At 47.1% G+C, this 13,690-nt stretch overlaps 1 protein-coding gene across 1 annotated transcript in view; it reads right to left on the bottom strand.

Annotated features, from left to right (window-relative positions):
- The window catches only part of LOC138492809 (uncharacterized), a 469,421-nt gene that overhangs the window by 150,997 nt on the left and 304,734 nt on the right, over positions 1-13,690 (bottom strand). The window contains exons 68-69 of the mRNA XM_069620163.1: positions 12,888-13,004; positions 8,131-8,244 (exon numbers count right to left, since the gene is read on the bottom strand). Of these exons, the coding sequence (XP_069476264.1) occupies positions 8,131-8,244; positions 12,888-13,004 (231 nt within the window). The remainder of the gene's footprint in view (positions 1-8,130; positions 8,245-12,887; positions 13,005-13,690) is intronic.

The following is a 13,690-nucleotide window of genomic DNA, read 5'->3' as shown; positions in this document are numbered from 1 at the left end:
TGCGGATCAGATGGTGTGCTCTCTCGTTCTCTCGCCTGTAGGAAGATGAACCTTTGTACTGTCTCATCCTCTCAATGGTATGTGGATCAGGTCATGTACTGTCTCGTCCTCTGGCATGTATTGTTATTGTTATTTTGCATTTATATAGCGCCTTATATACCATTGCTATGGTCTGAAGGCGCTGGTAGGTTGAACGCCCTTGGGAACCGAAGTTCAGGTCAGTAGAGAGAGTAGAGGGAGTCCAAAAGTGCGTGTGCGCACCAGGTATGTGTGCAGCTGGTGCGGAAGTCGAGTGGTAGCTGCTTCTTAGCTGTAGGTGTGGTGGTTGAGCGGTCAGGAGTATGTGTTCGCTCTGGTCGGTTTTACCCAGAACGAGTGTGGCTGCGTTAGGCCTGAGGAGAACGCCTGGCTGGGGGTGTAAAACCAGCAATGATTACTTAGAGTGATGTGGAGTAAGCAGGAGAATGTAGATATGAGAACAGTTATACCGAATGGTGTCATAGTATCTCTGTGTTCTAGATGAGTGGTGGTGTAAGGGGGAGAGTAAGCATGGGGTGTGGTATGATGTATGTTTTCAAGTGTTTCCTTCATTCCAAAGCATATTAAGTATCGTCCGTTGCACATATTCGTCCGTTCCTCATACTCGTCCGCTCCACACATTCGTCCAGTCATTATCATCGTCTGGTTCACACCCTTGTCCAGACCGCACACTTGTCCGGTCTGCACGCTTTCTTTGCTGCGATTGGTGTGAGAGAGGGTAGGCGGGTCAGAGGGGGGGGAAGGTGGCAGGGGTATGATGGCAAGGCGGGGGGTGGGTGATTGCAGGGTGGGGTGTGGTAGTGGGGGGAGCGGGCATGGGCAGTGCTGGCGGGTCGGCAGTGGGGTTCAGGAGATGAGTGGTCTTGGGTTTCTGATGGGCACTGGTGAAGTTGGTGCGCTTATGATTGGTGTGAGCTTTGGGTTGATTTGGGAGGGTTTTCTGATTGTAGTTCTAGGGTCGGTGACTCACATTTATAGGTACACTTCTGGGCTCAACTAGTCAAGGACTAATTGGTGCTTCTAAGCAATTGGGTATACTTCTAAGTGGAACTTGGTAGGGTTCTAAATGCAATTGGGTACACTTTCTTAATGCAGTTGGGTATACTACTGAGTTGAGCAACTTTTCAGAGAGGCTAATGGGCGCAACTTCAAATGTAGTTGGGTGTACTTCTAAATGCAGGTGGGAACAGTCCTAAATTCAACTTTCTCAGAGAGGCTATTGGGTGCAATTTCTAAATGCAATTGGGTACACTTCTAAATGTTGGTGGGAACAATTCTAAATTCAACTTTCTCAGAGAGGGTGCAGGGTACAATTCTAGATGCAGGTAGGAACAGTTCTTAATTCAACTTTCTCAGAGAGGCTAATTGGGTGCAGCTTCTAATTAACATTGGGTATAATTCTAATGCAGGTGGGAACAATTCTGAATTCAACTTTCACAGAGAGGCTATTGGGTGCAACTTTCAAGTGTAACTGGGTACACTTCTAAATGCAGGTGGGAACAGTTCTAAATTCAATTTTCAGATAAGCTATTGGGTGCAGCTTCTAAAAGCAATTGGGTACACTCCTAAAATGCCGTTGGATACACTTCTAATTGCAAGAGGGAGCAATTATAATGCAACTTTCTCAGAGAGGGTGCGGGGTACAGTTCCAGTTGCGAGTGGGAACAGTTCTTAATTCAACTTTCTCAGAGAGGCTATTGGGTGTAACTTCTAAATAAAATTGAGTATACTTCTAATGCAGGTGGGGACAATTCTAAAATCAACTTTCACAGAGAGGCTATTGGGTGCAAACTTTCAGGTGCAACTGGGTACACTTCTAAATGCAGGTGGGAACAATTCTGATGCAAGTGGGAACCAATCTAAATTCAACTTTCACAGAGAGGCTAATTCGGTGCAGCTTCTAAATGCAATTGGGTACAATTCTAAAGCAGGTGGGGACAATTCTAAATTCAAATTTCTCAGGGAGGCTATTGGGTGCAACTTTCAGGTGCAACTGGGTACACTTTTAAATGCCGTTGGGTACACTTCTACACGCAAGAGGGAACAATTCTAATTCAACTTTCTCAGAGAGGCTATCCGGCGCAACTTCCAACTGCAGTTGGGTACACTTCTAAATGGAGGTGGGAACAGTTCTAATGCGGGTGGTAACAGATCTAAATTCAACTTTCACAGAGAGGCTATCGGGCGCAGCCTCTTAAATGCAACTGAGTACACTTCTAAATGGAGGTGGGAACAATTCTAATGCAGGTGGGGACACTTATAAATTCAACTTTCACAGAGAGGCTAATTGGGGGCAGCTTCTAAATGCAAACAATTCTAATGTATCTTTCTCAGAGGGCTATCCGGCGTACTTCTAAATGCGATTGGGAACAGTTCTAGATTCAACTTCATAGAGAGGTTGTTAGAGATTCCATCTAAGTGTGGCATATGCTAGCAATCATTAGTTGACGTTATACTGCGGGCCATTGAAATGCAGGAGTGGGCAGGCTATTGGGAACACTTCTAGATTCTATTTACCAGAGAGGCTACTGGGCGCACTATTAAAATCAGTTTTCCAGAGAGGCTATTGGGCACACTTCTAAATGCAACTTTCACAGAGAGGCTATTGGGTACATTTCTAAATTCACAGAGAGGCTGTAGGGCGCACTTTCTAAATGCAACTTTCACATGCTAACATTCACAATTTCATCTAAGAGTGGACATGCTAACATTCACAATTCCAACTACGAGTGGACATGCTAACATTCACAATTCCAACTACGAGTGGGCATGCTAACATTCACAATTCCGTCTAAGAGTGGACATGCTAACATTCACAATTCCGTCTAAGAGTGGACATGCTAACATTCACAATTCCAACTACGAGTGGACATGCTAACATTCACAATTCCAACTACGAGTGGACATGCTAACATTCACAATTCCATCTAGATGTGACGCAGGTCAATATTCACAATCTCATCCAAGAGTGGACATGCCAACATTCACAATTCCATCCAGATGCGACGCAGGCCAATATTCACAATTTCATCCAAGAGTGGACATGCTAACATTCACAATTCCGTCTAAGAGTGGACATGCTAACATTCACAATTCCAACTACGAGTGGACATGCTAACATTCACAATTCCAACTACGAGTGGACATGCTAACATTCACAATTCCAACTACGAGTGGACATGCTAACATTCACAATTCCATCCAAGAGTGGACATGCTAGTATTATGGCACTCTGTTATGGGTAGGTAAGATAGAGTGGCGGGGGTTTTCTGGAGTAGAGTGATTGCTCTACTCCCCACCCATGCCACACTCACGGTTTATGTTGGCGTTTGTTGGCTTCCTTGGTGTCCCTTGCGGACACCTGCTGACACGTCCTGGAGCCGCCTCTGTAGGAGCCGCCCTTTGCCTTGGGGCCCTTCGCCACAGGGGCTGCCGGGCAGAGGGCTGCCCTGGGAAAGTCAGGGATAGAGGGGAAGTGGACGAATCAGGGCCAGGGGAGGACAAAGGGGGCGGCACTAAGGGAGGAAAGCTGCCGTGCAGAAGGGAGGCAGCAAGGGTCTCCTAGCCCCAAATTGGTGGCATGGGGGGGCAGGGGCAACACAAGCACACACGCTTACCTGGGCCAGGATGGAAATGGCCGGGAAGGAGCGGAGAGAGGGGGACGCAAAGAGGGTACAGGGGCCTGGGGGCACAGAAAATACTTTGTGGGGGGGCATCTGGGGTCGGCTTGCCCTGCGTAGCACTCACCTGCTTCCTGATGGTAAAGGAAGCAGGGAGGCTACCGCGGGTCGCTAGACCCGAGACCACGAGCCAAGTTAGCCAATGGGGAACGGGGGGCGGGATGGGAGGCGGGAGCAGGGTGATCCAGGAAGGAGCGGGGAGAGGGGGACGCAAAGAGGGTACAGGAGCCTGGGGGCACAGAAAATACTTTGGGGGGGGGCATCTGGGGTCGGCTTGCCCTGCGTAGCACTCACCTGATTCTTGATGGTAAAGGAAGCAGGGAGGCTACCGCGGGTCGCTAGACCCGAGACCACGGGCCAAGTTAGCCAATGGGGAACGGGGGGCGGCTGGGAGGCGGGAGCAGGGTGATCCAGGAAGGAGCGGGGAGAGGGGGACGCAAAGAGGGTACAGGGGCCTGGGGGCACAGAAAATACTTTGTGGGGGGGCATCTGGGGTCGGCTTGCCCTGCATAGCACTCACCTGCTTCCTGATGGTAAAGGAAGCAGGGAGGCTACCGCGGGTCGCTAGACCCGAGACCACGGGCCAAGTTAGCCAATGGGGAACGGGGGGCGGGATGGGAGGCGGGAGCAGGGTGATCCAGGAAGGAGCGGGGAGAGGGGGACGCAAAGAGGGTACAGGGGCCTGGGGGCACAGAAAATACTTTGTGGGGGGGCATCTGGGGTCAGCTTGCCCTGCGTAGCACTCACCTGCTTCCTGATGGTAAAGAATGTAGGAAGATGAACCTTTGTACTGACTTGTCCACTCCTTTGTATGCGGATCATGTTGTGTACTATCTCGTTCTCTCGCCTGTAGGAAGATAAACCTTTGTATTGTCTCGTCCTCACTTTTGTATGCGGATCAGTTTGTGTACTGTCTCGTTCTCTCGCTTGTAGGAAGATGAACCTTTGTACTGTCTCGTCCTCTCAATTTTATGCGGATCAGGTTGTGTACTGTCTCGTCCTCTCGCATGTAGGAAGATGAACCTTTGTACTGTCTCGTCCTCTCTTTTGTATGCGGATCAGGTTGTGTACTATCTCGTTCTCTCGCCTGTAGGAAGATTAACCTTTGTACTGCCTCGTCCTCTATTTTGTATGCGGATCAGGTTGTGTACTGTCTCGTTCTCTCGCATGTAGGAAGATGAAGTTTGGTACTGTCTCGTCCTCTCAATTGTATGTGGATCAGGTTGTGTACTGTCTCGTTCTCTCGCATGTAGGAATATGAACCTTTGTACTGTCTCGTCCTCTCAATGGTATCCGGATCACGTTGTGTACTGTCTCGTCCTCTCGCATGTAGGAAGATGAACCCTTGTACTGTCTTGTCCTCTCTTTTGTATGCAGATCAGGTTGTGTACTGTCTTGTCCTCTCGCCTGTAGGAAGATGAACCTTTGTACTGTCTCGTCCTCTCAATTGTATGCGGATCAGGTGGTGCACTGTCTCGCTCTCTCGTATGTAGATAGATGAAACTTTGTACTGTCTCGTCCTCTCAATGGTATGCGGATCAGGTTGTGTATTGTCACATCCTCTCGCATGTAGGAAGATGAACCTTTGTACTGTCTCGTCCTCTCTTTTGTATGTGGATCAGGTTGTGTACTGTCTCGTTCTCTCCCATGTAGGAAGATTAAACTTTTTACTGTCTTTTCCTCTCAATTGTATGCGGATCAGGTTGTGGACTATCTCGTTCTCTCGCCTGTAGGAAGATGAACCTTTGTACTGTCTCGTCCTCTCAATTGTATGCGGATCAGGTGGTGCACTGTCTCACTCTCTCGTATGTAGAGAGATGAAACTTTGTACTGTCTCGTCCTCTCAATGGTATGCGGATCAGGTTGTGTATTGTCACGTCCTCTCGCATGTAGGAAGATGAACCTTTGTACTGTCTCATCCTCTCTTTTGTATGTGGATCAGGTTGTGTACTGTCTCGTTCTCTCCCATGTAGGAAGATTAAACTTTTTACTGTCTTGTCCTCTCAATTGTATGCGGATCAGGTTGTGGACTATCTCGTTCTCTCGCCTGTAGGAAGATGAACCTTTGTACTGTCTCGTCCTCTCAATAGTATGCGGATCAGGTTATGTACTGTCTTGTTCTTTCGCTTGTAGGAAGATGAACCTTTGTACTATCTCGTCCTCTCAATGGTATGTGGATCAGGTCATGTACTGTCTCGTCCTCTGGCATATAGGAAGATGAACCTTTGTACTGTCTCGTCCACTCCTTTGTATGCGGATCAGGTTGTGTATTGTCTCGTTCCCTCGCATGTAGGAAGATGAACCTTTGTACTGTCTCGTCCTCTCAACTGTGCACAAATCAGCCTAAGTTCTGTCTCGTTCCATGGCCTTTAGCGATATACACTTATGTGTTGTCTCATCAATTTTTCTGTAGGGAGATGTGCCTTTGTATCATCTCATCCTTTTTCCTGTAGGCAGTTGTGCCTGTGTAGTGTCCTGTCTTCTCACCTGAAGGCAGAACGTCCTGTGTAATGTCTCATCCTCTCGTCTGTAGGGTGATGAGCCTGTGTACTGCCTTGCCCCCTTCTTCCTTCTGGTTCTCTTTATGAATTGCCTAAACGCCTCCCCCTCTGTTGTCCTCACACCCTCTAGCGTAGGTTAATCCCCTGAACGCTGGAAGGCGGTACTTACTCCACAGATAAAGGCCAAATCTTTTTCAATGGAGAACAGCTAATACAGTGATAATGTGTGAGGAGGGATACCCAACGTGTGAATGTTTGGTTATTTGCCCACCCATTGACTGCTAATGTGTATGTTAATCCCTATGAGCAGTCCCACCCATCCTCTCCCCTCCCCTCCCTAGCCAAAGCACATCCTTCTGAGGTTTCTTTGAGCCATAGTGGAAAGAAGCAACATCACATGTTTTCCTGCCAGTGTTATTTCTGTGTCATCTGCTCTGAGTTAATGGCTTAATTGCAGCTGCAATGTGCTGCTGGTGTAATACAAATGTCTTAACCAAGTGTTCCTTCAGTCATTACATGTATCTTTTCCTTCTGCTGAAGACCTGTTAAAAACAAGCATTAAAATGTCAACGTTTAGGCTTGCTTATAGGTGTTCGATATGCATTTGCCAGTTACTGTTATCTCATGCCCAGCTTATCACACCTATTCCCGGCTGTTGCCATATTATGGATAGGAAGTACAATTATGGCAATGCCTGGCAAATGCCTATCCCATTCCTAACCAAAAGCCGGAACTGTTGGCTTTGCCAATGCTTGCATTTATTCTGAAACGTCACTCCTCCCAGATGCATCAATTCTTCCACCATTCAATCACTCAAGACCTTGAGTCCTGAGCTGGGGGCCAAACATTTCCCATCGAACCACCAGCAAAATGCACTCCTCGGGCACATAAGGGTCATAGACAAACACTGGGCCTCCCTAAGAGTAATGCAAGCCCCTCTCTTTAACATATCATCTGCCTACACTCCTTGCTTTGCATGCTACATGCCATTTTCATCACGTATGTTTTAAGTAATAACACCCGATCCAATTGGCACCTGCACTGGATTGGGAATTATTGCAATCAGCACCCCGGGTTTCCAATCAGTCTCCCAAGAGCCATTACTGGGTCAATACACATGTCTCCCAGTGTGTAGCAGGCAGTAACATGCACATGTAACATAGGTATGCAGGACCTTTCACCCCGGGAACTCAGGAGCCTGCATTTTCAATATGAAGTGAGTGAAGCGATGTTGAATTGATTCAAGGATCTGCATCTCCAGCTCTCATCTAATGCCTAAGGCCAAGGAGAACGATGTTAACCACTTACCCACTGAGGCAAAACCGAATGCACCATACCCCATACTTCCCACTTAAGGGAGGTCCCCAGCCCATGCCCAGTAGGAGGTTCCAGTGGACCCTTTGGGATGGTTGGCGACTCACACTTCTGGCAGCGTCAGATGGCCACTTGCCAGTACTCACAGGGCCATAGGGAAGATAGCCACATGGACTACCTGTTCTGAAGCTGGGCATGCTCCTTAAAGTGTAAAAGAAGGCCCCCAAAGCCAAGCCATGCAGCATGGTCTGTGTGCCAAGGTATGTATAGTCAGTTGTAATGGTAGGACCGCCTCAGGGTGTGAATACTGAAGCCTCGCAGCGGCTACGGTGCGCCCGCAGGTTGAAGACATGGTTCTACCCTCAGTGCTGTCCTCTAGACCATCTTAATCAACTGCGGGATTCACCTCAGAAAGGTTCCAAACTGCACCGAAATGCAGAATGTTGGTGCCCTTAGAGTCTTTATTTCTTTTATAGAGTTTTACAGAGAGAACCAATTAAAATAATTGATGAGTAAGAGGCTTTGGTGAGACACACATTCAGTGGTGGTATTCTGAATATGCCAGGTCAACATTGCAGTTAGAAATGTGGAATTACCAGTGAATCCGGGATTGCAGGCACATGTGAAACTTCCAATGATGTTCGTGCAGTTTGCATGAGGAGAGCAGGGGTTACTCAGGCACTCATCAAGGTCACAGAATGTCCCATTTCCTAATGAGTAAAAGGAAAGAATTCAAAATATGAACTGTTAAGCACTTTGCTTTCCTCTGATCATCTGTGGACCAGTGATGAAAGAAGTATGCATGACTTTCACTGTTAGAATAGAGGTTATATAGACCGTCATTCATATCATCAAGCAAAGGTGAGGACCTTATGAAGTAGTGACTGTGCAGGGACCATTTGACTGATGAAGTCTCCTACATCTGCTGAGGTCAGAGGCACAGGCAGGAAGCGCTCAGTAATCCTTTGAGGATGGTGAGTGTTAACATAGTGCTCGCTGTCGCAGACAGTCACCTGCTGGCCTTACCTGAGAGCAGAACAGGCCAGGACAGGATAATCCATTCCAAACCTCTTGCACGCTGACTGGAAAGTCAAGGTAGGGCACATAATGCCAAGAACCCACGAAGCGTAGGATGGGCCAAAAGCTCCCTTGAATGGCAAAGAACTGAATTCCTGTCTGAAATGTCTTTCGCAGTTCACCTCAATCAACGAAGGGACACACTCCATGCAATGCAAGGAATGGGTCTTCTGTCATTAGCTGAAGTGAATCTGTGCTTAGGGCATTTGGAGTGATGAGGGTCATTTCTTGCTCTCACATCTCAAATAGTTCTGGTGCCGACTGAGGACCTTTGGAATCTCATTTCAGCCACGTTCCTCCATGCCATCATGTGCCAAGGTGGGGGTCACTGTACTAATGCCACTGGAGGCATCATCTGTTTATCAGTCTCTGTACCACATAGCATACAGGATGCCAAGCACCCTCAGAGAGGGTGGCGAGGGGGGTGCAACCTACTGTACCAGCAACACTTCTAATTCAATATCACTGTATCCTTGGCTGCCAGAATAGGAGCTCAGACACCATGGCAGAGATGCCAGAGGTAGGAAACCTGGGGAATGGGGATAAAACATGTGACAAATAATCCAGCATGAGCTAGAGTTGCTGAGAGAAAAATCAACCTCTGGGCAAGGGGAGAATCCTGAAGTCTTGCAACAGCTACCGAGTGAGCGGGGCACTATATCCCTTCAGAAGCGTGGTCGGCACTAGGCCCGGTAAAGAAGAAGATTAGGCACTATATCCCTTCAGAGGCGTGGTCGGCGCTAGGCCGGGAAAGAAGAAGATTAGGCACTATATCCCGATGTGAGCTGGGCCCTATATCCCTAAAGAAATTACCTGAACAGTATATACACAAAGCAGTGCCTTTATGTATATACCCACTAGGTTGTGCCTTTCTCCATTCCACTCTTGGAGCCGACTCTCCCTGCTCAGATACAGGATATTCTGAAACGGTGCTGGTATTGTGTTCCAGGCTCAGATCTTGTGGTTTACATTGCCTCTCATTGTAATTACACTATTCCCTGCTCTCTGGCAACCTTATCTTCAGTCTTTAGTAGTGTAGCTGACTCTGTTGCCCCTCTTAAACTTTGTAAAAAGAAAAACCATCCCTCTGAGCCTTGGTTCTCTAACGTATTGAAGATGCACAAATTACTGTGCAGGCAGGCTGAAAGGAAGAGGAGAGCTGGATACTCTGCTACGGATAAAATGCAATCCTGCAAAGCCACAGCTACTTACCAGAAGGCAATCCTCTGTGCTAAGAAATCCTTTTTTAGTGCTAATGTTGAGACTGCAATGAATCCACCTAAAGCAGTATTTGACTTGGTACATTCTCTGCCCCCCCGCTACCAAGGCCACTCTGGGGTTGTGACCACTCAGGTGTTTTGCAAATCCCTCTCTGAGTTCTTCTTTGATAAAATCGTTACCATTCATCATAAAATCGCTTCTGCCTGTTTCCCCGTTCCACCTTCTACTCATCTCCCTTTGGACCCTCAGCACACTATAAGCTGGTCTACTTTCCCCATTTTCACTGATGATGATGTTTTGGCTACTATTCATAAACTGAAGTCTGCTTCACCTCTTGATCCCATTCCTCTCTCTAGTTAAGGAGATCTCTGCAGAGATTATATTATGGATTACAATGGAAATCAATTATTCTCTCACCTCGGGTCAAATTCCTAGTGACCTGAAACATGCTTTGGTAATACCTCTGCTTAAGAAACCCTCCTTGACCCCTTGATTTTATCAAATTACTGTCCTATTTTGATTCCACCATTTTTTATGAAACTGTTTGAGTCTTTGGTGTCTCCCTTGCGGAGTTCCTTTCTTGAATCATCCAAATTCTTTGACCCATTCCAGACGGGTTTCCGGTCTGGTATGAGACTGAGTCGGTCTTAGTGTCCTTGGTCGATGACCTTACTCGCCTGGTTGATCAGGGCGGGTTGGGAGTGCTGATTTTATTAGACTTGTTGGCCTCATTTGACACTGTAGACCACCCCACCCTGATTACCCGGCTGTCTTCTGCAGCTCTTTCAGGTCAGGTCCTTGCATGGTTCACTGCCTCTTTGTCTGATCACTCTCAGTCCATCTATCTTCTAAGTCTGTTCCGCTGTCTTGTGGAGTCCCTCTAGGCTCTGCACTTTCTCCTAGTCTGTTTAACATTAATATTCAGCCACTTCTCTGCCTTATCCACTCCCATGAATTCATGTGCTACTCCTATGCCGACGACACGCAGATTATTCTTCGTCTGGATCTTGCCAGAACAGATACTGCTGCGCGGCTTAGAAAGTGCCTTAAGGATTTTGGTGGGTGAATGGCCGAGAACTGGCTGAATCTGAATGGTGGGAAGACTGAGCTGTTGGTCATTGGCTCTTGCTCTCCTCTGTCTTTCTGGACCCCAGACTTTTGGCCCTCCACTCTTGGCCTTTTTCCCTCTTCTGTTGGTTGTGTTAGAGACCCCTGGATTAAACTATCTTCCTCCTTATCGATGCATCATCAGGTTTCTTCAGTCTGCCAAGACTGGGTATTTCAAGCTCAGAATTCTTCGGAAGGTCCTACCCTTTATCCCCTTTAAATGTCATGCTCCTGCGGTGGGCGGTCTGGTGCTAAGCAGTATTGGTTACCGCAACGCTCCCTATCTCGCTCAACCGGCGTATCCTATGCACCATTTGCAGCTACTGCAAAATGCTGCGGCCCCAGCAGTTCTTATACCTTCCTTCAGAGCCCATATGTCACTTTTTCTACGTCAGCTTCACTGGCTCCTCGTTGAGAAGCGATTGATGTTCAAGTCTCTGTGCATCTTTCGCAGAGATTTTTATAAACATCGTGCTGTCTATCTCCAAGCCAATTTCCCCTGTATGTGCCTTCTAGAGCCCTTTGCTCCCAATAATGGTTGATGAATCAAGTACCTAGGGTGAGGCTTTCTTGCATGGGTGGCCATGCCTTCTCTGTGGTGGCCGCAAGGCCTGGTACTCTCATCCCCTGTCCTAGCGGGCTACTTCTAATCGTCTGACCTTTTGCCGGTCTCTGAAAACCTTTCTTTTTAGTTAGAATCCTCTCACTTTTCTGATTCTCTATCTGTTAGGCGAGCAGTACGATGCCTTCAGGTGAAGGTGCGCTTTATACATTTTAATAATAATAATAATAATAAGTGAGTTGGGTGCTATATCTCTAAAGAGTTGAGCTTGGCACACTACCTCTGGAAATGTAGCAAATAACATGCTGGCCACTAGATCTGTGAGACTGGAATTGTACCAAAGATTTGAGCCAGTCACTTTATCCCTATGAACCTTTTTAAATAGTGAGTTTGGCGCTATATCCGTGAGATTGAATTTGAGCGTCAGGATGTGTACTGGTTGCTGTATCTCTGAGACCTGGTACAGCAACATGCTGCATGAATGATAACCATGAGACCTGGTCAGACAACATGCTGCATGAATCACATCACTGAGACCTGGTCAGGCAACATGCTGCATGAATGATATCCCTGAGACCTGGTCAGCAACATGCTGCATGAATGATAACCCAGAGACCTGGTCAGGCAACATGCTGCATGAATGACATCCCTGTGACTGCCTCTGATAGTCAAGAGGCATGCTTGGCCCTACAACATTTAGACTGTGTCAAGAATAATGCCGGGTGCAATAACCCTGAGATAAGAGGTCCAAAGCGAGACAGATTCCCGAGTAGATAGGAATCCACCCCTTTCCCTTTGCTTAGATTATTTCAAGGTAGGAACATCTTTTTTTCTTTTTAGATAAATCTGTAGCATCCACAGGTGTTTACCCCATTATCCTCCTGATAGTGCTAATAAATACCCTGGAAAGAAGCAATTGTTGTGCCACATTTTCTGTCGATCCATCGCACCAGGCAGGAGATAATTTGATTTGACCAGAAGAGGTCTACATGATTTATGGAACTGTCAAGATCTGAGCAGGGGCGTGATCCAATGTAGAGGCAATGCCAGCCAATGCCTCTTGAGTTCTGATCCAGACTAGTGGCTGATACCCAGGAGTGATATTTTATAGTGTGGTGTAAACAGCGTAAGGTCTCCCTAGTTCCTTCATCAAGAGAACATCTGGGTCACCTGATCAATGGTGGGGGGTCTAAATTGCCACTAACAGTGGTCGTCTGTCTTTGCCACACCCTACCGATACATGGCCCTTCCGATGGGAGGCCACCACCTACAGCAGATACTCATGCACAACACTGAATAAGCCAGCACGTGCCTTATACACAGGGCAGCAGATCATGTTACCAATACACACAGGACACGATGACTGTAAAAAGAGTCTAGAATTACCACTGAATCCAGGATTGCAGGCGCACAAGTAGCTTCCTATGGTGTTTGAGCAGTTCCCATTAGGAAAGCACGGGTTATTTAGGCACTCGTCTGTGTCATTACATGATGTTCCATTACCTACAAAGATAAAAGATATAATAGACACATGTATAAGTTTAAAGTACTGCTGGTGGTCCCTTCAGTGGTTATGAAGGGTGAAATAGCACAAGACCTTTACTGATAGGAGAAAGGCACAGTCGCGAGCGACCGTCGGTTCATATACACGGGTGGCATATACACAAGTGGCATATACACATGTGGCATATACACGGGTGGCACAGCATAGATGTGCAGAAGATATAATGGGTCATCTCTACAAGCAGAATTCAGTAGTCCAAGGAGATCCAGCACCCCAATTATTTCTCAAAGTTGGACAAACAATTCCTCCTGTTCATCGAATACCAGGCCGAAAACCCTGATTTCCAAATTCCTTTAAAATCTGTCATTCTTTATCACGACCCTTGACTACCCACACATCTCTGTCTGGTACGCATTTAGATTTGATCGGTCTACTTAAACGAACCTTCCACCAGATCACTAGAGATAACCAATTAAATGAAACTCTAAACCTTTGTGTAAAATATCAATTGGCCAGCCAAATCCTGGACAATGAGGCTAACCTTTAACCCCTACTCATTCTGACAGTACCTACACCACCAGCTTAATTGCAACACTCAGCCAACTCGTTCTCTATCCCAGGACTGTCAAATCAAAACCGAATAACAAGACAGAGACGCACCACCACTCACACGTCCCTGGTGATC

The sequence above is a fragment of the Ambystoma mexicanum genome, chromosome 10 (genome assembly GCF_040938575.1).
Source record: "Ambystoma mexicanum isolate Mex_15411 chromosome 10, UKY_AmexF1_1, whole genome shotgun sequence".
Classification (NCBI taxonomy): Eukaryota; Metazoa; Chordata; class Amphibia; order Caudata; family Ambystomatidae; genus Ambystoma; species Ambystoma mexicanum.
This window is presented reverse-complemented; position numbering and strand designations above follow the sequence as displayed.